General features: G+C 31.7%; 2 protein-coding genes across 7 annotated transcripts in view; both read left to right on the top strand.

Moving 5' to 3' along the window:
• Positions 1-27,146, top strand: part of dop (microtubule-associated serine/threonine (MAST) protein kinase dop) — a 256,094-nt gene that overhangs the window by 102,783 nt on the left and 126,165 nt on the right. The window lies entirely within an intron of this gene.
• LOC145317405 (methylcrotonoyl-CoA carboxylase subunit alpha, mitochondrial-like) overlaps positions 9,964-27,146 on the top strand; it is a 66,126-nt gene continuing 48,943 nt past the window's right edge. The window contains exons 1-8 of one of the 2 annotated variants that reach the window (XM_080158482.1): positions 9,964-10,046; positions 10,956-11,012; positions 11,350-11,519; positions 11,768-11,887; positions 13,258-13,341; positions 14,285-14,356; positions 14,705-14,880; positions 15,480-15,534. In XM_080158482.1, the coding sequence (XP_080014608.1) occupies positions 11,353-11,519; positions 11,768-11,887; positions 13,258-13,341; positions 14,285-14,356; positions 14,705-14,708 (447 nt within the window). In that variant the 5' untranslated portion in view covers positions 9,964-10,046; positions 10,956-11,012; positions 11,350-11,352 and the 3' untranslated portion in view covers positions 14,709-14,880; positions 15,480-15,534. Of the gene's footprint in view, positions 10,047-10,955; positions 11,013-11,349; positions 11,520-11,767; positions 11,888-12,232; positions 12,310-13,257; positions 13,342-14,284; positions 14,357-14,704; positions 14,881-15,479; positions 15,535-27,146 lie in introns of those variants that run through there. The other variant, XM_080158481.1, reaches the window with a different exon arrangement.

Genomic DNA, 27,146 nt, shown 5'->3' with positions numbered 1-27,146 from the left:
ACGTGGAGGTGGATCGAATCCCTCCCCCCCCCCCCCTCCTCAAGTTCTGTTGAAATTCAATTTAATTTTTAACATATAGGTCGTTATATAAAAGAAATCAAATTGTCGACATATCATAACTTTGTCAATAATATGTTAAAATCAGTTGTCAATAATACGACATGACAGTGAGGGAACTGAGACAGTTTCAAAGAAACTATCTGTCTGAATAAAACCAAATAGAAGACACAATCTTAATGACAAACAAATTATTACAAAAAGTTGAATCTAAAACGGGTGTTAGGGGGGAGGGGGGAAGGGGGGGTTAAGCTTAAACGCCTATTTCATGCATGTAATGGTTGCTACGTAGCTACTATTTAGTAAAAATAATCCGTAATATTGTTTAGATTCATTTCTTATGAAATGAAATGCCGAATTTTTGTTAAAATTTACTAGATACTACACCCATTGAGAGGGAGTCGAACCTCCACTTCCAAACAAAAATAAATTCCAGGGTTGCAGAAGCGATTTCTTTTAGGAGGGTAGTGGTACCTTCCCTCAAATATTTATATACCATTCCTTGACCTGCTAGAATCTTCACTGCATAGGAGAACCATACTGGTTTTACCTTTGCTACACACATTCAGGCATCCTGTAACTAATGTAGCCCTTAGGAATCAGACATACAGACATAAAGAAAGTCTACCTTATCATAATAAAAAAATATTTAGCTTTAAATTTATTTCTTTATACTAAGTCTTTTTATATGAATTCTAAAATTTAGTACTCTTTTTATGATGAATATTATGAATAGCAACCCATTTATCTTTGTTTATTGTCAAAATTAATTTTCAGTGGGTTTGTCTTTCATTTCCTTCCTCCCACACTGTGGTTCAACAATAGAGGTAAAGAATAGAGTGGTAATATGATTGTTTTCTATTTTCTTCTTTCCATCAAATAAAGGTATATAATAGAGGGATAATGTTTGTTTTCTATTTTTTTTTCTCACACTTTGGTACATCAATAGAGGTATAGAAAAGAGTGGTAATGTATGTTATTTTTCCTTCTCTCCAACACTATGGTACAGCAATAGAGGTATAGAATAGAGTGGTAATATGTTTGTTTTCTATTTTCTTCTTTCCATCGAATAAAGGTATATAATAGAGGGATAATGTTTATTTTTTATACCCTTCTTCTCATAATGTGGTACAACAATAGAGGTATAAAATAGATTGGTAATGTTTGTTATTATTTCCCTCCTCCCATACTAAAGTACAACAATAGAGGTATAAAATAGAGAGGTAATGTATGTAATTGATTCCTTCCTCCCACACTATGGTACAACAATAAAGGTATAGAATAGAGTAGTAATGTTTTATATCTAATCATTTTGAAGTGGGCAGAGACTTGAACCTGTACACATTCATAAAAAAAATATGATGTCACTTTATTTTACTGATATATATATATATATATAAATCTTAAAGAACAACAAAAAAAGTACACTGTAACAAATTTATTGATGAAATACATTTAGTTAATATTATTCCTTTTATAAAAGAATAATGTCTCTATGTGTTTGTTTGTACAAAAAAGATCTCGCAACCAGGTTAGGTTTGATTATTATATAGAGGCCCTTCATGAGATATAATTCGTATAAATAGTTTACTTCCCCCTTCTATTAATTTTCTTTTCTCGAAAACGAAGCGAATAATTTTATTTAATTGAAATAAAATTAGATTATGAAGAAAAAATACTTTTTTAAAGTACATATTTTTGGGCTTAATATTGCTCTTCCTCACATTTCAAGAAGTGGAGATCAAATAGTATTTTTTTTGGTGATTTCATAATTTTAGAAAGTCCTATCTGTTTTGGGCTCAGTAATTTTTAAAAGCGAAGCTTTTCTATAATTAGGGTCGGTCCGTCCGTACGTCCGTCCGTCCGTAACGGATAGCTTTTTTCGTTAATTTAGACATGTTAGAATTGTCCTATCGATTTCAAATTTTGCATGGTGATTCCTTTAGTAGTTAGGTACTATTTAGAAAGCGTAGCAACTTTAAAATCATTACCAAAATGTCCGTACGTCCATTTTAAACATGTTGATTTTTTTACTTTTTTAAATAGCTTTTTTCGTTAATTTAGGCATGTTAGAATTGTCCTATCGATTTCAAATTTTGAATGGTGATTCCTGTAATAGTTAGGTACGATTTAGAAAGCGTAGCAACTCTATAATCATTACCAGAATGTCCGTACGTCCATTTTAAACATGTTGATTTTTTTACATTTTTAACAACAAATTTGTATGTTACCTAATTATCCGATTGGTCTGATTTTTGGTATACTGATTCCTGGGACAACAAAGTACAATATTATAAGCGAAGCAACTCTATAATCAAGTCCTAAAAATGTAAGTATGTCCATAATCATTATCCTGTATCAAGCAGTTTTTCAACAAATTTACTTAAATTTTGCTTTGACTCTTATACATTAGCATTATGATTATTCAGTTCTGACATTATACAAGTGTTAATGTCCGTTTGTCCTACCATTTCAGAGCTTCGCTTTTATGGATGTCGTCATCCTTGTTGTCATAATATCACTTGTCATTTAAACGTTTGTATGACAATTGTCTGATATGATAAATATACTATATGAGAAATCTTTTCATGATTTCGGAAAGGGAGGAAGGGGGCAAAAAAATAGCCGGAAACCATTAAATTGAATTAAATCTAGAAATATATTCATCGTTTCAGTGGTAACAAAAAAAGAAATTGATATATTTCTATTGATATACTTGGGTTAGGTTTAGTGTTCCAGTTGTTTTTAACATTGTAAAGGGTTGATTTCCCTGAGGATTACAGGCGGCTGACGTGCAACTGCCAAGTCCTGGTTCTTGTACTTTTAAGATGAATATTGTACCTAACAGATTTTTGCAAAAATGATTTATTTGCAATGCGAATCTTGGCTAATCCGTAAGAAAAAAAATGCTTGTTTTTCAGGAATATATGCGATATGTAGGACCATGACTGATAAAATTATCATAGATGAAAAATCTTCCATTTGCTAGAAATATTTGGCGTAGAAGAGAAGATTGAAGATTTATTTGACTGCCATTGTACCCTTCCTCCCTGTTTTTTCTCTAATTGAAGAGGTGTGAGCGATGGAGATTCATTTACATAGAAATCTGGCGAAATTAAATTTCCTACAAGCGGAGCAGGAACCTTGCGAGATAAGACAATAAAAGATATTTATGTACAGCCCAATTATGTAAAACTAAATTTCCCCTGCTTTAGATAAAAATGGTCTGTAGTAAAGTTGGGTCAGTGTAGTTTTGTACAACCCAATCAAGATGCAATAAAAGTTCCAAAGTTTTAAGCTAAAAATGAATAGTAAAAAAATTATCTATAGTCCAATATTCTTCAGAAGAGAAAATGGATCTAGTGCAGTTCACGGTAAAATATTCCTGGTAACGATTATCTATAAATATCTATGAACTTTAATAGTTGCTAGCTGCAAAACGGCTGAACTGTCATGTCATGCTCGCAAATCGGACGAAGCCCAATTTGTATTACTTTAGAGTCACTTTTGTTCCTCTGACGTCATATAGATTTCGGGAAAGAAAAAGGGAAGGGGGAAGAAAATCTCTTCAAAGGAGATGGGAGAAATGTTTTTTTTTCAATCTGGAAGAGCCAAGATCCGAGAAATCTTTTAGAGCTGTCTATGATATTAAGACTCTGTTGTACATATGTGTGTAGGCGATATTTAACATGGGAGGACATGGTTTGTCATAACACTTTGGCGGCTAAATTATATCTAGGTTTTTAGCGGCTAACAAAGAGTTAGGGTTCTTAGTTTAGCGGCTATCATATTGTATTAAGTATTAAGATTTTTTTGTCTGTACCTTACGATTTCATTATTAAGGTCATTGGATGGTTTTAGTCTATTTAATTCTTATATCTAAATTTGGTTTTAGACCATTTTCCTACTTTCGAAAAGTTCCTAGCTGCTATTAGTGCAGCCGAAAGTTAAATATATAAAGTAGTAAGGTTCTTTTAGATTGTCCGTTAAGATATCTATAACCATATTGGAAAGATTAATATCTTCATTTTAACGAAGCTTCACTTAACTATGACGGCTTTAGGCTATCATATTTTCAACTTTAAGTCTTGGTATGATTTTGTTCTATTTTTTGCCCTTTACCAATAACTTTCATTACACTGGCTCTAGATGCTAGGGGCTCTATTGCTAATTCATATAAAGAGATAATTAGATAAAAGCAGCTGCAGTTTTGATCATTGGCAGCTTAACTATTGATTAACTGCTAAACAAAAAAAGATATAATAATCTAAAAACATATATCATAAGACCTCTGTTAAGATTACCTAAAAATGAGAACTCAATGGGTTCATTGATGGCGAAATCTAAGAGGACAAACTAACAAAAACGTAACTTTATTAAACAAAGCAAAATATTCCTAATTCAAGTTTAAATTTATAAAATTTATTAGAGGGCAGAAAGGACTGAAGATTAACTTATCAACAAGAACTTTCCCTCCCCTTCCAATGAAAGAATAGTTATAAACATAGTACATTACACTATCAATCATACTATAGTACCCAAACTTTTGATTTGGTAGTATAAAATAGCAATTTAATCCACAGGTGGGGTGATTTATTAATCAAAATTGGGCGTTTACTTACATTAATTCAAAGCTCAACGTTCCTTGTATTATCCCTTTATATCCCTGTTCAGAATATTAGTGTATCACTTTTTTCATTTTTTAACTTTAATCCTTATCTGTCTTTCTTCTTAATATCTTTAATATATATCCCTAACCCCTGTATAGGCCCCCCGCAGATATTTTTGCTTGCGATTAATGTTTCAATGCCTACATTTTTATAAGCGTAGCTTCTTTACAATTATGAATCCTTTTTGATTTTCATATGTGGTTTTATAGACCAAAGAAAACTTGTAATATAATTTAATATGTTTCTTTTATTACAATTAAAAGTCCGGGCCTTACAATAATCCGTGAGGGATAACTTTGTTTTCTATTGCAAATTATTAATAGTTTAAAACCAGGATCAAAACTAAGAACTTCAAAACATATGTAGATACTTCTTAATTCTTAACAAACGAACAGATCAAGTTACCTTATATTAGGCTATGAGAACAAGAAAAGAAAAAAAACACTTTCAGATATCATTGCTGTGTTTATATTATCATGAGCATTCTTGTTTTACATGTAAAGGCCCACCTTCCCATTCTTATACATGCATAATGCATATGTGCCTATTGTGTTTGTGTGTCTGTCTTTCTTTGTCTGTGTGACATATGCATAGGTGTGTGTGTGTGTGTGTTTGTGTTTGTGTGTGTGTATAAGTTATGTACGTGATAGGCCAAAAAAACTTTCTTTTTAAGGTAAAATCATCTTTTATTTGAATATATATTAAAGAGTTATTTCCTTTTAAACACTAGCTTTAAGGATCTTAAGGGATAAGATAATTTATGTACACCCCCTTTTCGATAAACAAAGTTACCCCTTCTGTGATAACGATTGGACTTTGAAGGTTTGTACAGCAAATTCAAAGTCCCCAACTTTTTCAGCCAACGAATGAGAGAATATTTATGAAACTTTGGGGACTAGTATAATTTACAATCCAATATCCTATCCCTCCATGTAGAAAAATTCTTTCCTCACACCCGGTAAAATTAAAAATAATGTTAAAATCAATTGTGGTCTAGCCATTTGTGAGATATTTTGAATCATACAAATAAATGTATTTGTTTATTACTGTGTAAGTAAATGAAGCATGTATCTAAACACTTTATTTATTCTTTCTTTGGACTTCCGACAATTTTCCATTAATTGTTAATGGGTCATCCTGACCCCCCCCCCCCCCATCGCTAATAATTTTAGTATAGGTTAAGATCACGATTTCAATTGGGGTGGGGAGATGATTTGTAAGCTTCCCTCCTTTAAAAAAAGTCTCTGGGTATGGCATTACGTAGCGCCAATAAAATCTTTTAAAATCCAAATCAAGAAATTTTGACTGGTGGGTGTATACCTCTCTCCCATTTACCTCCCACCTATGGTTAGTACAACCCGACAGAGTAGATTTTGATAAAACTAGGGGGGTGGGTGTTGTATGGTTCACTTTACTAAAATAGGGATATTACCGGAATTCCCCAGGTTCTACGAAATACCAGAAAAAAAAATCGTTTTACCAGAAAAGTGGTAAAGCTGGTCAACCTGGTAAAATATACCAGTTTCGTGGTAAATTTTACCAGCAAAAATTTTAGCCAAAAAATTAGTCAAATTTTACCATTTTTTTTGTAAAATTTGACGAAACAAAAAAACCCGTTTTTTGTGTTTTAAATAAAAAACAGCTCTTCATAATCAGTTGTAGTACTTTAAAATAATGACTTCTATACAATGAAGCCTAAATTTAAATTTTTTTTTTTTTTTTTAATTTTACCACTTTTGGAAGTTTTACCAAAAATGTGGTCAATTTTACAACTCTATTTTTCAGGTTAAGTCCGAATTTTCGGACTTAGACAAAAAAACGCAATTTGGTCAATTTTTACCAAAAAGTTGGTAAAATTTGACAAGGTATTTTTTTAGGCTAAGTCCAGATTTTTGGACTTTGCCAAAAAAAAAAACTTGGTAAAATTTGACCAACTTTTTGGTAAAAATTGACAAGGTAAATTTTTAGGCTAAGTCCAAATTTTTGGACTTTGCCAAAAAAAAAAACTTGGTAAAATTTGACCAACTTTTTGGTAAAAATTGACAAGGTAAATTTTTAGGCTAAGTCCAGATTTTTGGACTTTGCCAAAAAAAAAAACTTGGTAAAATTTGACCAACTTTTTGGTAAAAATTGACAAGGTAAATTTTTAGGCTAAGTCCAAATTTTTGGACTTTAACAAAAAAAAAAACTTGGTAAAATTTGACCAACTTTTTGGTAAAAATTTTTACTTTTTATTGAATTTTTTCGCATAAAAGAAGCTAACTTTTTTTTAAAACCTTGAAAATTATTTCATCATTTCTTTTAAAACATCCTCCCGCATCATCAAAAATATATCAAATTTAATATTTACTTATTTGAGCTAGCTTCATACGAATTAAAATTAAAAGAAAAAAAATCCAGGGTGTGTTTACGCAGATGTGCCGTGTGCATTTGAATTTATCGACTTTTCATCTTTAATATAAATATAAGCTTTCGTATATTCCCCTGAATGTTTCTAAAAGAAAGACAGAGATTTCGAATTATAGAGTAATTTCGCTACAAAACTTATATTTTTAAGTTTTGAAATTTATGGCACCTCTGTGCGCGCATGCGCAATGGATAAGCTTATGATTATTTGAATATAGAGTGCCAAAAATAATTATTAGTTTTGATTCAATTTAATCAAATATTTTGAATCAAGAAGTAAATTACTACTCAATTTTCTCTAAATATTTAAATTTGTAGAATTTACAAGGAAGATTTTTTTTAAGCAAGATGTTTAAAAATGTGGCAAAATTGTGGAACAACAATGTTTCATTCGATTTCTATATTTATGTTGTCTTTGCCAACCGGAAATACCACCGAGATGGGTTTTTAAAAGATGAATGCCACATTTTTTCGGCGTTTTTTTAGACATTGATTGATTGAACGTTGACGATAGAATTTCAAACAGAGTATATAACATAAAAATACTGAATTTTAAATTATTTTTTTAGCAATTTTTCTAATGTCTAACACAGCTCTAAAAAGATGCATTAATTAATATGCAGCAAAAATGGATTGAAGATAATCTTTTTTTTTCTATGAAGGCCGTACCATCAAAAGCGAAATAATTAAATAAATCATTGTATACTCTTTTAGATTTCGCGAATGTCGCGCTTGTTATTCATAGCGTAAAAAATGTCGAAAAAACGCGGCAATATCTTTTAAGAACCCGGCCGGAAATAGATTCTTATATGGATCATATATGGTTAACAACTATATATATATTTAAATATTTTTTTTTAATATTGAATGCACTATATTTTTTTATATTCTATCGAATATATATTTTATATGTCATTACAAAACTATATTACATTTAATATTAACATTAAAAAAAAAAAACATCAATTTAAACTTTCGTAACCCTGTATTGGCTTCAGAAGTACAGTTCTACAGAAACCACGGTACACGTTTGAGCTAACCAGCATTGCTCTGCCTAGGCTTTAATTAGAAAGGCCAGGGTATTATTAGTGGTTGAAAAGTTTGTACATTATTATTACAGGTATTGTGTCTTTAAAGGGACTGTGAACGTAAATTTTTCTCATCTTAACATTATCTTATTCATAATATCTCACAGATAGAGCAAAACGCGCTTTTGTTTGCTTAAAAAACGGCTTTTTCCGACGATTTTTATAAGGTACAGGGAAAGGAAGAAATTTTTCGTATTATATAAAATGTCCATTAAATTTCTAAGAGGATAACGCCGATTTTTTCTCCCATTATAGCTAAAACTAAACTTTTTCACATGGTACAGAAAGACATCCTGTTAATTTTATTTAAGAAATAGATATTCCTAATCTAACAATAATTTTATTTTGGTCAGGTTTATGGTAATGAATGTAAAGATGGACGGGCGAACATGGGAGCAGTTACTCTTTATCTTGCTGCAGATAACTCAACTCACCCTCACAGAAACACCACCAAGACGCAGGCACATAGATAATTATTATAGAGAAGTTACGATTTTCTTTAAGTATTTAAGAACAAACTCACTAGCATTTTGCTTGTAAAGAAGAAGTAATGAAATTAGTTTGTTTAGTCAGCACACTAAATCTAAAATAAAGAAAAATTGATATTAATGTAGTTTTGACCTAAACAAAGAGTTTCCAGTATGGCTTTGAAACCGATAAATATCCCCTGGATTAAAAATGGTTCTGGGCCATACTGAAAAATTACGTATTACAGACAATTTTCTATGAACAATAGTCTAGAAATTATATTATCAATACCAGCTTTGTTAGGCCAGTCCTTTGGCCCCTCGGGGCTAACAAAATTGCTATTGATCTGAAAATTTCTCATTTTACCAGTCGCGGAAAGCTGTCTATAATACGACGCGATAAATAAAATCAGAGACAAAAATACCATTTTTAGATAAAAAGTATACTTTATAACCTACCTACACACTTAAATAAAAATAGCCTATTTATATTTAATTTGTTCTTGGATCTTTAGTTAATAGTTATCTATGCTTATCAGGGAGGACACCCTTGGAGGAAGGTTGACCCAGGCCATCTTCCAGACCCTCATTGTCACATGGATCAAGGCTAATCTCTATGTTGTTGTGTCCTGTGAACTTTGGGATCAGTTTCTAGAGGTAATGTTAGCTATACTATAATTAAGATAACCTGCAGAAATAGATATTTTATTACTTGGATGTTACACTAGATTTTTATTTTCTCTAATAAAGTAAAACTCCCAGTGGGCTAAAATGACGATAACCCTAATTCGCCCCCTTTACTCCATTCCGTCCCGTCCTACTGGATAAACAAACTGACCATTGAATGAGTTTCATGTTAGCAACCTAAATTGACTTCAATTTTTCCACTGTCATCAATATCCACGTATATTCTATATCCATTCCATAATGTTTTATTTGTTCTACAGTACAGGAATCAGATCTATTTGCCAATCGTCCTAAAGACAACCAATGGTTGATTGTACGTCAAGCTTTTAATTTTAAGAGGGATAAAATGAGGGATTTCAAAGGTTTGAGGTTGGTAATCTAATATATTTTTTTTTTAATTTTGAAGGGAAACAAATAAGGGGTTTTACGGGTTGAGTGGAGTTAACACCCTTTAAGCCCCACCCTTTAAAATCTGTATCAAGAATTAAAAATGAAGTTTGGGGACGAATTTTTGCTTCATTAATTTAGATGAATTATTTTTCCACCCACTTTTCTACTTGTCAAAATAAGTTCGTTTGTTTTAGGTTTTGAGTGGACTAACTTTATGGGAAGAATTAATCCGGGAGTGGTTTAAGACTATGGAAACCCTTACCAGAGTGTTAGCTAGACAGGTATATTATTTTTTTAATGTTTTTTCCATTAAAGTTTATAAAAATAATCGATATATTATTACTGGGATGTTGTACCACATTTTCATTTACTCTGATAAGGAGATGCTCACAGCTGGCTAAAATAAAGATACCCCCCTTCTTTAAACCCAATCCTTACCCTACTACTGGTTGAACAAACTGACCAATAAACGAATTTCATGTTAGCAAGCTAAAATAACGACAATTTTTTCCCCCTGTCGTAATATCCACGTATATTCTACATTCATTAGAGTAGGTGGTATTATCCTTTTAGAAATGTAGCGCTCGGCTCCCTAGCCTGCCTAGCCGCAGCGCTCGGCCCCCTTGCCTGCCTAGCCGCAGCGCTCGGCCCACTTGCCTGCCTAGCCGCAGCGCTCGGCTCCCTAGCCTAAAACCTAACCTAACCTAAAATACTTGTTCGTCGGTAGTCGGGGGGGTGGGGGGGGGGTACAAAATTGAAAAAAATTGAAAAAAAAATTATAATTATAAAGATGTAATTTTGTTAATAATCATTAATGATGTGGATCAATTTATCGGGGATTGCCTTATCCCTTAAAATCCTTGAAGTTTTACCAACAAAATTCCGTTTGTCCCACTGTCTTATTTGAGAGCTTTACTCTCATAAACGTTATCATTGTTATTTTGTGGAAGGGAATTATGTTTTTTGTAAACGCGAAGCTTTTCTATAATTAGTGTTGGATGGCCGGTCTGTATGGACGAAACTCATAGCTATTATCATTAATTCAAGCATGTAGGAATTGTCCTATCTATTTCAAACTTGTTACCTACTGATTATTTTGGTCTAGCTAAAAAGTATAAGGTTTCTACTTTTGTCGTATTTTTTTAGTTTCATACCTATAGTTTTTGATTATAACAAATTCTTTTATTTAGATTGTAAAGAAACAAGACCTCAGATCAGCATTTGAAACATAGGGGGCAGTTGAAGAAGTAAGTTACAGAAAAGTTTCGCAGCTTATATTTATCTTTGTAGATCTGTATAATAATACAAACAATATTTTGGTTTCTTTACAACAAAATGGCTGGGTGTTGCCACCCCCTTAAAAGTCAAGGCTTGCCTTCACCTTTTCATTACTTGAATTTTTTGTTTGAAACTTTCACTACTGCTTTTAGTTAGGTTTAGGGAGATCAAGAAGGGTTTAGAATATTCCACAAGGGTAGGAGGTATTTTTAAGTTATAGGGAATTGTTTTGATTTATTTTTACCTTATTGTTATTAAACAAACTTCAGGTCTTGAAGTTATTTTTACTTCACTTTATTTTTTAAGGAAATGAACGGTACATTATATGCCGGTGAACGGCTGAGAGTGGAAATATCCCGGGGACGAGGCAGGGGACGTGGAGGCGGAGGTGATAGGGGGCGCAGTTCTTACAGAGGTAGAGGCCGGGGTGGGGGCGGGGATAGGTATGAAAGACGCAGCCCCCCACATTACTCTAGGAAAGTTTTTGTTTTAAAAAGTAAAAGTTAGAAAATCTTTAGGTAGGCCTATTTATTAAATGTAACGTTTAAAAGCAATGCATTTTTTGTAATTTCGCCATGGACTGACGTACAGTTTTGTTATAAAGTTGCTGCGCTAATAAAACAGCAGTACCTAAGATAAAAAAATTTAAAATTAATCTTCCAAAATACTTACTAAAAATCATCGAATTTTTTTTTTTCAAAATGAAAACATTTAAAAATAACAGAGGTGGCTCTAGAGGAAGGGGAGGTGATAAGGGTGGCTTTAGAGGCAGAGACCGTGGAGGGGACAGGGGTGGTTTCAGAGGACGTGGTGGCAGAGGGGGTGGTAGATCCCCTCCACCAAGGTAAAATTTTAAATTTTAAGATTAGTTTAGATATTGCTAGCGGCTGCGGCCCTAGCATTTAGGGGCTCTGTATTAAAAAGGATAGATAGGGGACAGAAATATAGTCTAAAACCATTCCGTGTCATATGAGAAGCTTTCCTACCTATAAAGGAGAACTCAATCGGTTTAGTAGTTATCGAAATCTTAAGCTAAAGACAAAGAACCTTTTTACTTTAAACAATTTAGTATATAAACAAAATATATTAGTGTAATTTCCAAATTTGCTAACTTTAAATGCCTACCATCTCTTTTATTGCTTTATTAAAGATTTTCTAAAATTACAATAACTTTCCTCTATGCATGTAGCCATGGCGGACGAAGCTGTTAGAATTGGTCCAGCTGCCTCACAACAGAGCTATCTCAGGGGAGATACTATTTTAAAGGTATATTATACCGGAGAGAGGAGATACTGTTTATTAAACTAGTGCCAAAAGTTTTATAATTACGTTTACATTTTCGTTGGTTTACAACTTTCGACATCAGGACTTTAGTGAATTTTGATTGGTTAGCTCAATAGGTTGAGTGTTCGAACGTTTCAACCACTAATATTAATCCAAGGGGTAATTTTGTTAATCATCATTGAGGATTTACATCAATTTATCGACCATTGTTTTGTCTTATCCCTTTATATCTCTGACATTATACTGTTAGGTATTAGTTTTAGATGGACATTACAAGAATTGATTGATTAAAATAATCCTTAAATAAAAGTAACAGGATGTTTGTTTGTCTTCGTTTGTAGCGAAATATCTAGCGTACGTACACGTCTCTCCTCTACATTGAAGCTTATTGTATGTCTCGGAAAGGTTTTAATTTATACATGGATTTTTTTATAGGCCTAAGAAAAATTACCCCAAAAATTTTATTTTTTAAAAACTTTGAAAAATTAAAATTCAAGGTAGTGGGTCGGCTCTTTCCCAGCCCCCCCCCCCCCCCCTCCCCACACCTTTCACATTGCAAAAAAAATGGGTGTTGTTTTTTGCTTAATGGTGTGATTGATAATTTAAATTGAAACTTGGAAGAATCTACCTATTAAGATTTAGAATAACTCTTATATGCATCATCCTATTATATAAAGCAGTAAGACTTTTTTTCTAAATAACTACTGATCCGATTGGGTTCTCTATTTTAGGTAGGCATCACATAGGTCCTGAGTTGGTTTTATTCTATTTTCTGATCATATTTAAGCCTTAAGATGGATTTTTTTTACTTTTTCTATTGAAACTAAAATAAAAAAATGTTGGGATCTATTTCAACTCACCACTAACTCAAGTGCCCCTAGAGGCCTTTAGGGGCTTAGTTACTATTGACCATACACTGTATTATCTTAGGTTGCGGCGGAAACCGGCTCCGATGCTGTACATCCTGGCTATGGATTTCTCTCCGAGAATGTCGAGTTTGCTAATCTTTGCCAGGTAAATGCAGGGAGGGAGGGGACAATGGGCTGTTAACTACACGTGTCCCCAAACTTTTATAATAACGTATTCTTATTCGTTGGCTTAACAACTTTGGGGATTAAGTGATCCCTGATTGGTTGGTACATTAAGTTGAGTGTCCAAACGTATCAACCACAAAAGGTAATCTATGTAAGGGGTAATTTTGTGTATCATCAATGGGGTTGTACATGTACAGTACATCAATTTGTCGACCATTGTCTTATCCCTTAAGATTCTTGGGTAAATGGATATATTATTACCTGGATGTTACACCAGTTTTTCATGTACTCTAATAAAGCGGTACTCACAGCGGGCTAAAATAAAGATACACCCTTATTCCTCCCTTACAACACCCCCTTACCTCCTTCTGGGTAAACGATCTGACCAATATATGAAGTCCATGTTAGGAACCTAAATTCATGACAACAAATTTCCATGATATGTCATTAATAATATCCACGTGTATTTTATATCCCTGGACAGGTAATATTTTCCATTTGACTGCAGGGAGGGAGTGGATATTAGACTGGAAGTTATACTGGTACCCAAAGTTTTATAAACACGTTAGCTCACAACTTTAAATCTTGATTGGTTCATTCAAACTAGCAGTGTCTGAACTAATCTAAGGTGTTGTTTTGTTCAATATATTTGGGGATTTATATATGTATATTTCGTTCATTATCTTGTCCACGGTCATTAGTGTGAGGAATGGGGTTGACAACACACCCCTTAAAATTAAAATTATGTAGATTCCCCCCCCCCCCCCCGTTTTTTAAAAACCTCTAAGATTACATCCCTTCCCGTAAAAACCCTGTGCACGCCACTGTACTGCTTACGTTTTTTTCTGGTTAATTTCAAGAATGTAATATTATATTAATAAGAATGATACCTACCTTTTAATTTAAATTTTTTTTTTTATCAGGAGAAAGGAGTTATATTTGTTGGTCCACCGTCCACTGCCATTAGAGATATGGGTATCAAGTCTACATCTAAGGTAAATGATAGAGTAGCTACTCAGGAACTTATTTTGGTTGATTTCAAGTAGAAAAAAATAACACTCTATACTATACCGGAGTAACAGGATGTCTGTTCATTTGTCCTGTACGATCTCAATCTTCTGGTCTTCCATAATTTTCAGGGAATGTTTATGCTGTTTTTTTGGCGGGGGGGGGGGGGGGTATGACACCGCTTCTTGGAAAAATGACCTCGAATATTTTCATTGGTAAAAACCCTCCAACCATCCTCTTTTAAGACGAAACACAAGTAGGCTCTAGGAAAAGCAACTGTGTATTTAAAAGAAGTCTGTCGTTACAATTTTTCTAATATTTAACCTGTTTTTTAGATGATCATGGAAGCCGCTAACGTACCTGTAATCCACGGTTACCACGGAGAGGACCAGAGCCTGGACACCTTGAAGGCGGAGGCAGACAAGATCGGGTTCCCTGTTATGATGCCGAGTAGTATGGACACAGCATGTTCTTGTTAGCCAGGGATGTTGTTACTGCTTATGTTTTCCAGGTAAGCTTTCCCTTTATTTTTTCTCGTTCTGCGTTTTCAAAGATGTTTAGTTAGATAAGTTTGCTGATTTTTTTGCCACGTGTCAAGATGCCTGTAGGAAATGAATGAGGGGGGAGAGGGGGAGTCGAACCTACACACTTTTATTTTTGCTTTCAAAAGAAAAAATTTAGGTGTGAGAGTAAGGGGGGGGGGAAGTTCTGACACATTTGCGTAAACAGCGAGTATAGGCTTTATCTTTGGGACGGACGGACGGACGGACGGACGGACGGACGGACGGACAGACATCGTTCTACTTTGTATTATAGATTAGATATTTAGTAGGGAGGGATGGGACATTGGGCTGTAAATTACACTAGCCCCCAAAGTTTTCAAATAACATTTTCTTATTCTTTGGCCTAACAACCTTGGGTACTTTTATTGATTTTTTATTGGTTGGTTCATTAAGTTGAGTGTCCTAACATTTCAATCACTTATTGTAATCTACAGAAGGGGTAACGATGTGTATCATCATTAGAGATGAACATCAATTTATCAGCCATTGTCTTATCCCTTTATATCCCTGTAATTATCTAATTAACTAATGAGCAATTTTATTCCAGGTTGAATATCAGTGATACAAGGTCGAATGGGGCCGGTGCCCAGCAAATCCAGGAGGTTGCGCAACAGTTTTCTTCGGCCAGAGCAGTAGAATCAAGAAAAATATGTTTAAGTGTTTCAATCAATAAAGATAATAATGAAAACAATTTTTTTTTTATTTTTGCGTTTTGTGTACAAGCGAGGTTTTTCTATAATTAAGGTCGTTTTTTACCACTTTCTCGTGATTTTTACCACCCGTTTTTACCACAATTATTGGTAAATTTTTACCATATTTACCCTATTTCTGGTAAAATTTTACCAGTTTAGGGCAAAAATATTACCAGGTGTTGAACAGTTTTACCACTTTTTCGGTAAAATCTACCAGAAATTTGCGGTAAATTTTACCAAAAAAGTGGTAAAAATTGGTCAAAATCTGGTATAAATTTGCGTCCTAAAATGGTAATATTTTACCGGAAATCTGGTAAAATTTTACCAATAATTGTGGTAAAAATCGCTGGTAAAAAGCGTCACAGAGTACCACCAAAAGTGTTTTTACCACGATTACGGTAAAATTTTACCACCTTTTAAATCGTATAGGCTGGTAAAATTTTACCATAAAAGTGGTAAAAACTAGGTTTTTTTATGGTATTAATTCGATCCTGGGTCCTGTCGTTCATCTTACAATACTATCAAATATAAAGAAAAAGTATTAGAAGAAAAAAGAAGTTTGCCATCAGAAAAAAAATATCAAATGGTTTCAGACTAACCTAAATCTTTAAATGGTTTTGGGCTATTTTTTTCAAATCTTCGTTTTTAGTTGGTTTTAAAGAACAAAAATAAATCTGTAATAAGATAAAGTTTTATGTTATTACAAACCCTCTTGTCGATAGAACATCAGCCATGGGCATTTTCCACATAGTTAGCAGCCATTGACCTCTCCCTTCCTGCATATTACAGGTTAACTGGAGGGTACTCATTCAAATGCTCCCTAAAAGGATTCAATCAATTACGCGGAGTTTTCACAAATCTACTGAAAAAAGAATAGCAAAAATGGATTATTACATATATGGCATTATAAAAAACAATGATAATGGCTCACATGTTATCGACATATCATTTTCTCTATCACTACATTTTGGATGAATTATAAACAGTTATTTGTCATGTACCTATGTATATTATAGAAAGACGGACAGACATTGTTAGTTACGTTTCAGATGCACAATTGTCGTAAAAATTAACTCGTCTATCTCTAATATTAGCTGAGAAAATCAATTTGTCATAAACAGAAAGACATGTCGCGACATTATATCTAAAAAGTTAAAAGATGGCATAGTATTTAATATTTGTTTTAGCCTTTTTTTTGTGTGTGATCCTAAAACGAATGACTATCGCTATTTATCAATGTATAGGATGATCAATAGTTAAAACTAATCAAACGTACATTCAGTTTGCCTCAATACACTTTTTATCTACTCGTCTAAATGACAACATCCAATAAGAGACAAAAAGTTTTAACTTTGGTTGAGCTTTTGATTTGACAAAATGTATTTTAATCATGTTAATGATCAGTATTGATCATAGTGAAGACCTATTGTTAAATATTGAACTCTAAAACTTTAGTGTTTTTACATACTAGCTTAAAAAAAATATTTTCGTGAGTTAATGAGTCATAATAACTTTAGCATAATGACTTTATCTTCCTTGCTTACAAAGTATATCGCTCTTCATACATTTTCAGATCAGCATAAACACACATCTTCCGATTATATTATTTATAATTATTTAATCTGTATCAGAAATCACTGTTATTTGTTCGCTTTAAATTTTAGTACTTCATAATGAATTTAATTTTTGCAACTGGTCTATTCAGCTGGTTGAAAAAAAGCTGATGATTTTTTTTACTTTGATGCAATATCATTATACATGAAAATAGGATGAAAATTGCTATTATAAAAATTTGCTACTGTGTTGAATTGATGTTCTTGCTCATTTGTAAGAACACTTTACCCCAAAAGTATTAGTTCTAGACAACCCTTTTGTTTAAAACATTGATTTATAAATCTTAATATCCATGATAATCTTAATATATTCATCTGATTATAATTTCTTGTTTATTTTTCAGGTAAGCTTTAAGAATAATTGAATTGAATGTCTATAATACGACGCTATTAATAACTATTAAAAGTAATTGGTAACACTAGGAGGGTAAATATTTTCAAGGATATGCTATTTAGGAAAGACGATTGAGACTTATTGTGAAGATTACCTAATTGGTTATTGTCTGCACTGTAAATCTTGTTTTTCCGTTTATCACTGATGATTTAAGAATTATTATCAATTTAACTCCTGCAGTAAATTATAATTTTTGGTATAAATGTTTGGAAACTACTAGTCTCGATGCCACGAATCAAAATTCAATACAAGTACTCAAAGTTTTTGGTCCAACATAACATAGAGTGACAAACTTTTGGTATCAGTGAAAATTACAGTCCAAGTTCCCTGCCCTGCCTTTATAGATGTGTTGTCAATCACGGCAGATTGCAACCATATCTATGATTTTCATTGATGATTTAGATTGGAAATTCATTTTCTGTATATTTGCCTATCTTTTAACTCAGTAGATGTGCAACGGCTGTCTGACTCTCTTAAACCCGCCTAGCTGCGGCTGTCGGGCATTGTACTTTATATATAATCAAGCAATGATGACAGCATCCATAAAAGTAAAACTTAAGCAATAAACTTAATGTCCTACCTTGGTCATATTTTAACATTTATATGCAGGGATCCGCAGCCGCGAGTCAGCTTGTGTCAGCTTATACCAACGAAATTAATTTTGCTGTCGTTTGGGGGCAGCACTTAGTAGAATTGGCGACCCTTATATCTGCCCCCCAAATATTATTTTAGATTTATTTCGCTTCTTGGCTATACCTTATTCCTAACTTGTTGTAAGCTGAAAGAAAAACATCATTTTATAGGATTGTACAATTTACAATAAATCAATGTAACCCCTTATTATGGTAAACAAAATTACCCCTTCCTAACCTCTCCTTTATTTATACAGTGTGTTTTTTTGAGAACTTTTTTTAAAGCAATTTTACCCCACTTATAGTTATCAGAATTTAATGATTAATGGCTTATTTTCTTCGTTTTTTAAGGCAATTAATAGAACAACAAAAAAAATATTTCAGTTTTTATTTAAAAAGTACAGTAAAATCTAAAATTCAAAACTTAGGTGTCAACATCTAAAAATGGTTTTAGCGCATTTTTCTTATGCTCAAATAATCAACCTTTTGCAAGAATGGCTGCTAAACACTTCAAAGTTGAGATATAGAGCTAAAAATGTATACAGATACTATTAGGGACATGTACTAGAACATATCAAAGTTTGAAGGTCATATCTCATCCAGGGAGAGAGTACTGGCCCCCCAAAGTCGACTACAGAAAATCCATTTTTTTAAGAAAAATGCGCTGAAACCATTTTTATATGTTGACACCTAAGTTTTGAAATTTAGATTTTACTGTACTTAAATAAAAACTGAAATATTTTTTTGATGTTCTATTAATTGCCTTAAAAAACAAAGAAAATAAGCCATTAATCATTAAATTCTGATAACTATAAGTGGGGTAAAATTGCTTTCAAAAAGTTCTCATAAAAAAACACACTGTATTACAATTATCGGTGGAAAAGTTTTAACACTTTTTATTTGTATAACTAACTTATCTGTTCCAAAAAGGGTTTAAATTTGCGGAAGACTTGCGGCTGCGTGTCTTTGCATTTTTGATTAAATCCTGGAGAGTGGACGTGCAATAAATTGACACAGACATTTTTCAAGGAAATCTTGGACAACACTTCAATACTTAAGAATAAAATAATAAATTCTTTTTAATTTATCCTAAGAATGATATCTATGTTTGTTTGTTTATTCCAATCTTTGAAATACCAAATGTTGTCCATCTTGTGCATCGGAAAATAACTGATAGATTAATTTGATAAACAAAATGACCCTGTAAGTATAATAAACATTAAACAGAAGGTTATAAGGTGGATTTATAATTTTTTACGTGGTCGTTCAATTCTTCAAACTTCTTAATGCTTTAGTCAGATGAATACTAATTGAAGAAATTGATATTTTAAGTATCAGACTGATATGGTCCGAACCTTAACATACATATATGTGCAGTTCAGAACAGGGAAAATGAAAAATATTCTAATTGTATATACGGAAAAGGATTTTTTAAAATTCTGCTGAGCTTATTCTGTATTTGCTTTGATTTTAAACTTGAACTTGTAAGAATTCTTGCAATGTTAGGGTAAAATCTATAAGGCATAGCAACTCTCTTTTTCGTTATTTGTTAAGCTTTACTTTTGTGAATTTTGTCATTCTTGTTTTTACCGTTTTATATAAATTCTCCTGTGCTTTTTATATAATAACTAAAATATTATTTCTTCGTATTTTCTTTTAAAATTTCAGAATATAAATCCCTGCTTAATTTTATGATTTACAAGTCTATCATATTCATAGACTAGAGTTGGCTCGATATAACTATCTCGCTATTGACTGGTATTCATAGAAAAAAGAATTTTTAAAATTAAAGAAAAATATAGGATTTTTAATTGGTTACTTACATTTAGGGTTAATATAAGCTACCAATGGCAGAAATACACATTTTGAACTTTCTTGGGAAGATTATTTTGTCTACAGTTAATTGTATATTTTTACTGAAACTAGGTGTTTTTCCCCTCAAGTAAACATCCCTTAATTTCTGGTAAAAAGGAAAATTGACTGAAATTTTTAAAGGGTAAAGCTACTCTCCAATAATTTTTGAGACAAAACCCTAAACTAAAATAAACATGTTCTCCACATAATTACATATATTACACACGTAAAATAATTGTACAGGACATTCATAGGATAAAGTATATGATTCAATGTAGAAATTTTGGTTGGTTAATTTTTTGTTTAATTACTATGGCATTTTCAGTATAGTTTTCACATATGTTATGTCAATGATAAATCATCAATGATCCAATTTTATTTGATATCATATTGTCAATATAAACTTGTCAATAATTCCTATTGAATAATGGCGGCGTGTTGATAATATGTCATTCATGACAACTTTTATACAAATGATCGATACAAACCAGTGAAAATGTACGACAATAAAAAAATGTTTCGCATTTTTTTCGCACAACCCCCTGCCTGTCTGTCTAACTAACATCTGACATTTTGAAATTGATGAATATGTCATATATTATGTTGTAAAGTGTAGCAACTATACAATTGATAATCATTAGAATAATCAAATACAGATTTTTAAATAATAAATTGTTTGGCCTAAAACTTTTCCGTCAGTTATAAACAATATTTTTTAAATTTTTATGATAAAAGTGTACAAAATAATATAATGGAAAAAAACAATAAATGTTGTTTCAATTTCGATTTTTTTCCAGCATTTTATCAAACTAAATTATTCTTAGAAGTTATTTCAAAGTGATAAAGTTTAACTACATACAATTAATTGATAGTAGACAATGCTGACACATTAACGAAACTGAGGTTTAGGAGCAAATTTGCAAGAACATTGTTGCTCTACCATAAAACAATATCATAGCAACAAGGATGACAACATCCACAAAAACGAGGCGGTGGGACAAACGAATATTAACACTTGTAGAGTTTCAGAACTGAATGAGCAGAATATAATTGTATAAGTCTAAACAAAATTGAAAAAAAATTGTGGCAAAACTGTCAAATAAGGATATAAGTAGAGATGCTTTGCTAATAATATTTTACTTCGTTGTCCTAGGAATCAGTATACCAAAAGTCAGATGAATAGAATAATTAAGTTTTAAAAGTTGAAAATTAACACGTTCTCTTAATCGTACCTAACTACTACAGGAATCCCCTTGTAAAGTTTAAAATCGATAGGACAATTCTAACATTCCTAAATTAACGATAAGAGCTATTCGTTACGGACATACGGACGGAAGACCCTTATTATAGAAAGGCTCACTTTTAAAAATTACACATATGTCTAAAGTTTATGTTGATATAATAACAGCACATAATTAACAAGGAGTTTTGTCTGTAAAAAATAGTCCGTCGGACTAAGTAATTAACAGAGCAGATACGCCACTAAAAGTAACTAAAATTGTTTTAAATATTTTAGAGCATTTTGGTTTAGCGGTTCAACTGACCTAAGGCATTAGTTTAGATTTTCTTATAATACTTAATTTTTTGTCGCGCTTTTTACTATCCTAATAGTATAGCTCGTATATCTAATGTATTGTGTATATTTTCAATACATTATTAAACAACTAACGGCTGCGACCCCAGCATCTAGGGCTCTGTTTATAAAAAGCCAAAATGCACTCCAAGACTGAAACATGAAATGGACTAAAACCATCAAATGACTTATGTAAAATAGAGGATTAAATTGGATTAGCAGTTATCGAAATCTTAAAAAGCAAATAAATAATAGAACAGCGGCTTCACCACAAGCCCCTAACATTTACAGAATTTTAGAGGGAGGTGAGTGGCCCATAGCATTAAAAAATGTAGATAAAAAAACTTTTGGAAACGGTGGAGGATTGAACAAAAATAGCAATATCTTTCTTGTGTTTTAGAGAATTTCAAAAAAAAACCTTCGAAAATTATTGTACAGTCAAAGTTACAGTTTTTTGGTAATATTGTTTGCTGCGATACTTTTGTACATAATTTTCCTTGTTACATTGTATTCATGTTTAAAATTACCTGATCTTTAAAAGTTAGATAAATAAAGAAAATGAATAATTAAAAGAAAGTAAAAAAAACACAAAGATAATAGCTTTATCTCTCAAATTGCAACAATACCTTACTACCTCAGCTAGGGACATACAGAGAAAAATTGTGGATATATATCCCCCACTCCCCAAATAAAAGGCTTGGGCGTACTTATGCCCATGCCCCCCCCCCCCCCAGAAAAAAAAAATATTATTTGGTAAAATTATATGTAGTATTTTTAAGTTATGGTAGCTATGGAAAATGTTATTGAATGCCATATAATCAACTTATATATTGTCAATTTTTATCAGATAATATGTCAGTATTTACCAACTTTATACTATACTATATTGTTGACATAAACTATTACATGTTGTAAGAATGTTACCAGTTTTACCAGGTTAGGATTGACCAAATAGAACTTTTAAAAACATAAATAGGAGGGGATAGGGTAGTAGGAGGGTGGTATATTGAAGTAGAGGAAAATTCCAAGAAATTTGAATTTTCCAAGGATAAATAAACGTTGTATTTCATTTAAAAGTAAGTTGTTAAACATTTGGATATAGGAATAGGTTGTCTGGCCGTCTGTCCTTTCGTTTGTTATTGCTTTGTCTCTCCGTTTGCATTTCAAACGGGATAATCATGTATATGAGATCTTAAGCCTCAGACAAAAACTTCGCCGCTGGTTTATTGTTTATATAACTCTTTTTTCCTTACCAGAATTTAATTTATAAGATGTAATTCATTTGATTTATGAGGTATACAATATACATACATACATAGCATAGTAGGAGGAAAACAAATAGAAATAAAACATTTTAACTTTACAGAGAATAAAATATTCATCGGTAAATCTCCAAAGATAATTTAAACATCTATCCATTAATCCTGTTATATGAAGAAGTAAGCTTTTTTTGTCTGTAGTGAAGGTTCTCACTAACCACTGAACCGATATGGTTGTCCTTTACAGTGTAGTTTCTCATAGGTCCAGAGAAGGTTTTCAACTATTTTAGGGGAGGGTATCTCTTCTAGAGGCGTATCCATTTACGACATTTTCCTTATGTTCGTTATACACACATTTAACAATTTAATTTCTTGTTTTAATCAAACGCCTTTATAAAGTCAAAAAAGAAATAATTATATTTTGCAGAAATATTTTAGCTTCCTTAAAACAGGCACTACAAAAATATTGTATGTCTCTTGAATGTTAGAAGCTTATAATATTACACGATAGCGTGGCTGGCTCGCTCTTGGATTAATTATAATTTATTTAAACCGATGCAAAATGATCTTTATTGTTATTTAGTTCTAAAAAGTAATATTGAGGAAGAAAAGAAAACATAAAAAGGCAGAGATAGAACTGTTTGCATGATTATTTACCAAAAGTTTTGAAAATTACAATATTTGCATGTTTTTTTCAAATTAAAATCAGCTACGTTTAGATGCAATATAATCCAAGACCCGCAGCAGCCGGACAGAATTTCGATAGTTCACTGTTAAACCTGCAGCTGCCAAATCGAGCCAAAAAAAATGTCGACTGGTGGTTGCTAAAAAAAGCCTTTTTCGAAATTTGCATATATTGCAAAAGGAAGCACCTTATAGTTTCTATCTATATAAAAAAAATGACGTCATATAATACCAATGAAAGGCCAATTTGATTTTAATTGACCTATGGTAGGCCAGTAAGACGTAATTTTCTTATATGCCCTTTAAGCTGCCTTTGGCTGTCTTTTTTTCGTCATTTTTATTTACTGGTGAATTTAAGCTGCCCTTTTCCTATCCGAAAGAATACGCGGATATTAGGGCTTAACTAAAATGTTAATTATTCACTTCTTTCATATTAATTTGGCAACGGTGGAACTAAAGAAAAAGACGAAACTGTGTTTTTGTCAGTCAAAATTACTGCTTACAAATAACAGAGACGATATGTAATTTTTTAACCTTAATGTTGAAATACTTGGAATTGTTCTACATTTTTAAAACCTGCATCCTAAAGGTTTCTATCAATAATGCACTATTAGAAAATTTATCTTGCGGTAGCGTAGCTCTTCTAAACTTTTTCTTCGAATAGTATTGCTTAGTACGTCAGTTAAGAACAAAACATTAAAATTAATGAGATTTAAAATATTTTTTTTTCTCACTTTTTCTATTGATATAGCCACGATAACCTTAAAGGGAGTGTGAACGTAAAAATTTCTCATCTGATTATCAAATCTTAACATTTTCTAAGCACATTTTACTACACTGATCAACCAAAAACGTCCTATTAGCATAAATATCCAGGAATAATGCCTTGATTTTATGGTATTTCGGGAGTAATTAGGTAATAAAGACCAATTTTAAATTCGTATTATTGACAAAAAAAATACCTCACTGTCTACAAAGGGTTGAATCTCACAGGTTATTTAAAATAATAATATCCTTTTTTATTGTGTTGGACAATAAATAACCCACTTTGGAGAATTAGTTTACACTTTTATCAGACTTTATAAAGAAATATTGCGTCTTTATTATTAACAAATTTGTAATTAAAGGTGGGCGAGAGATGGGCCATCTAAAGTTAATTGGATACTAAACAAAACCTGAATCTAGCTTTGTTATTGTATTTGGTTTTCAATAAAAAATATTTTTATTTTATCAATTTCTAAGTAACTATACATTGGTTTATAGCAAGGATTATGTTAAAAGTCAGCTTAACCGTTAGGAAAAATCAAGAACTATGTGAAAAAGTTTAATTTTAGCTATAATGGGAGAAAAAAGCAATTTAATGCACATTTTATATAATACGGAAAATTTCTTCCTTTCCCCGTACCTTATAAAAATCGTCGGAAAAGCCGTTTTTTCAGCAAACAAAAGCGCGTTTTGCTCTTTCTGTGAGATATTATGAATGAGATAATGTTAATATTTGATATTAAGATGAGAAAAATTTACGTTCACAGTCCCTTTAAAGTTAAATAAATTTTCTCATATCACATTTAACTAAAATCTGCTTTTATATTTTTTTTAAGGCGAAGCTAGCAATGAATTTTTACTCTTTATCCAAATTTTAGTCTCTCGTGTTCTTTAAGATTTTTAATCAGATGAAGATATCAAATTTAAAATATTTTATTCTAATTTTACGTGAATGATAAAATGATGATAGGAAAGAAGATATAAAACATTCTTCATTTATAATATTATTCTATTCCATTTAATACAACAAAATTTTATTAGTAAAAATAATTCGTGGATTTTTTAATTTTTACAATATATGATTTATAATTTTTAGGTAAGTTGATGTAATTTTTTGTTGTAATTAATGTTTGTTCAGGGATCTTAAGGGATAAGACATTAGAGGATAAATTGATATACACACCCAATTATAATATACAAATTACTACCTCTGAAAATTTAAACTATATTGGTGGAAAGTTCAGACACTGCTCGTTTGTACCACCCAATTAATATGCCTAACCTCAGGGATTTTAAGGGATAAGACAATGCAAGATTAAGGTGGGGGTGAGGAGGATTTTTTTACACAGCTACTCCCCCCCTCCCCGATCTTTAGTCCCCTGCCCCATGTTCAATGAACATTAATCATCTAAATAAAATTGTCCAAATTTTAGAAGTTTTATGTGCTAACCCAACCATCAGACATTGTTGGTTAAAGGTAGGATTATGGTTGTCAAAATCTTGTCCAACAAAAATCCGTATATTAAGAGAATAAATATAGAAAGCATAGATGATCAATTCCTTAAATGGACCAATAAGAAGAAAGCATATGAACAATCTAATTAAATTAGTAAATAAAAAGTTTACACATTTTGGCATCATGTAATAAGTCACCTATAAATATTTAGATTTCTAAGGATAAAGCTTTGGTTTTGGATGCTCTTTGGTTATGGGTATCTTAACAACAACTAAATAACAGTCTATCTTATCATTTCCTTCATATTTTTACAGACGGACGGACAGACAAAGTGAATATAGCTTCGTCACTAAAAAGAAAGTAAGATAAAACAAAGAAAAGTTTTTTTTTAAAATAAACTCTAAAGGGTAAAATTACAATTTGATTCTTTGTTAACAAGGAGCTTTAGTTATTAATAATATTTAGCAGCGAATCTACACTAAACGCATCTAGAAATGTCGGTCAATCTAAGCAGTTTAAATCCCTTTATACTCACATAGTGGTCTACAAACTATTGACTTTTATTTAATTAATTTTAACGGTATAGAATAGAAGAAAAAATAATCAAATTTAAGATTTGCTGCGTTGGGAATATAAAATGACAAATTAAAAGTGTAACATTTAATTTTCATGGAAATTTTTTAGATTTCTTAATTTTCTTTGTCTTTTGTTCTTATTTAGAAGTACTTTTCTGAGGCAATAGTAATTAATATTGAGTCATTTCTCATAAAACAATTTTTAATTTATAACTTTTATACAAAGAAATATTGACTTACTGTAAGGGAAGACAGACAGACGCTCATCCTACCCCTTTTCATATATTGTAGGCTTCAAAATTACATTACAGTGTTGCATATACCTAATAACACCTAAAGTAAAATATACAAGGACAATTTTATGTCAAGTGAAGCAAAAACTAAATGAAACTAAATACTCAATGTAATTAAATGATTTGTCATGTTTCTATTCTTAATATGGTTTTTTTTAAATACCAAATTTACTTCAATGACAACACAATGGAGCTTAAATTTATGTACATCTCCATGGTGACAAACAAAATTACTCCTTCTGTAGATTAAAATTATTGGTTGAAATTTTTTACAATACTAAGGGGGGGGGGGTTAATGCAACCATCTCGTAATAAATGTATAAATGGCACTTAAAATTCGAATTTTGAACTGAAATTTTGCATGAGTAATCCTTGGTAGGTCTATTTTCCCTAAATCAAAAAAAAGGTGAAAAAGTAACGGCCA

This window comes from Acartia tonsa, chromosome 4 (assembly GCF_053477335.1).
Source record: "Acartia tonsa isolate MP-2025a chromosome 4, ASM5347733v1, whole genome shotgun sequence".
Taxonomy (NCBI): domain Eukaryota; kingdom Metazoa; phylum Arthropoda; class Copepoda; order Calanoida; family Acartiidae; genus Acartia; species Acartia tonsa.
Note: the sequence above shows the minus strand (reverse complement) of the source record. Positions and strands in the feature narration are given on the sequence as shown.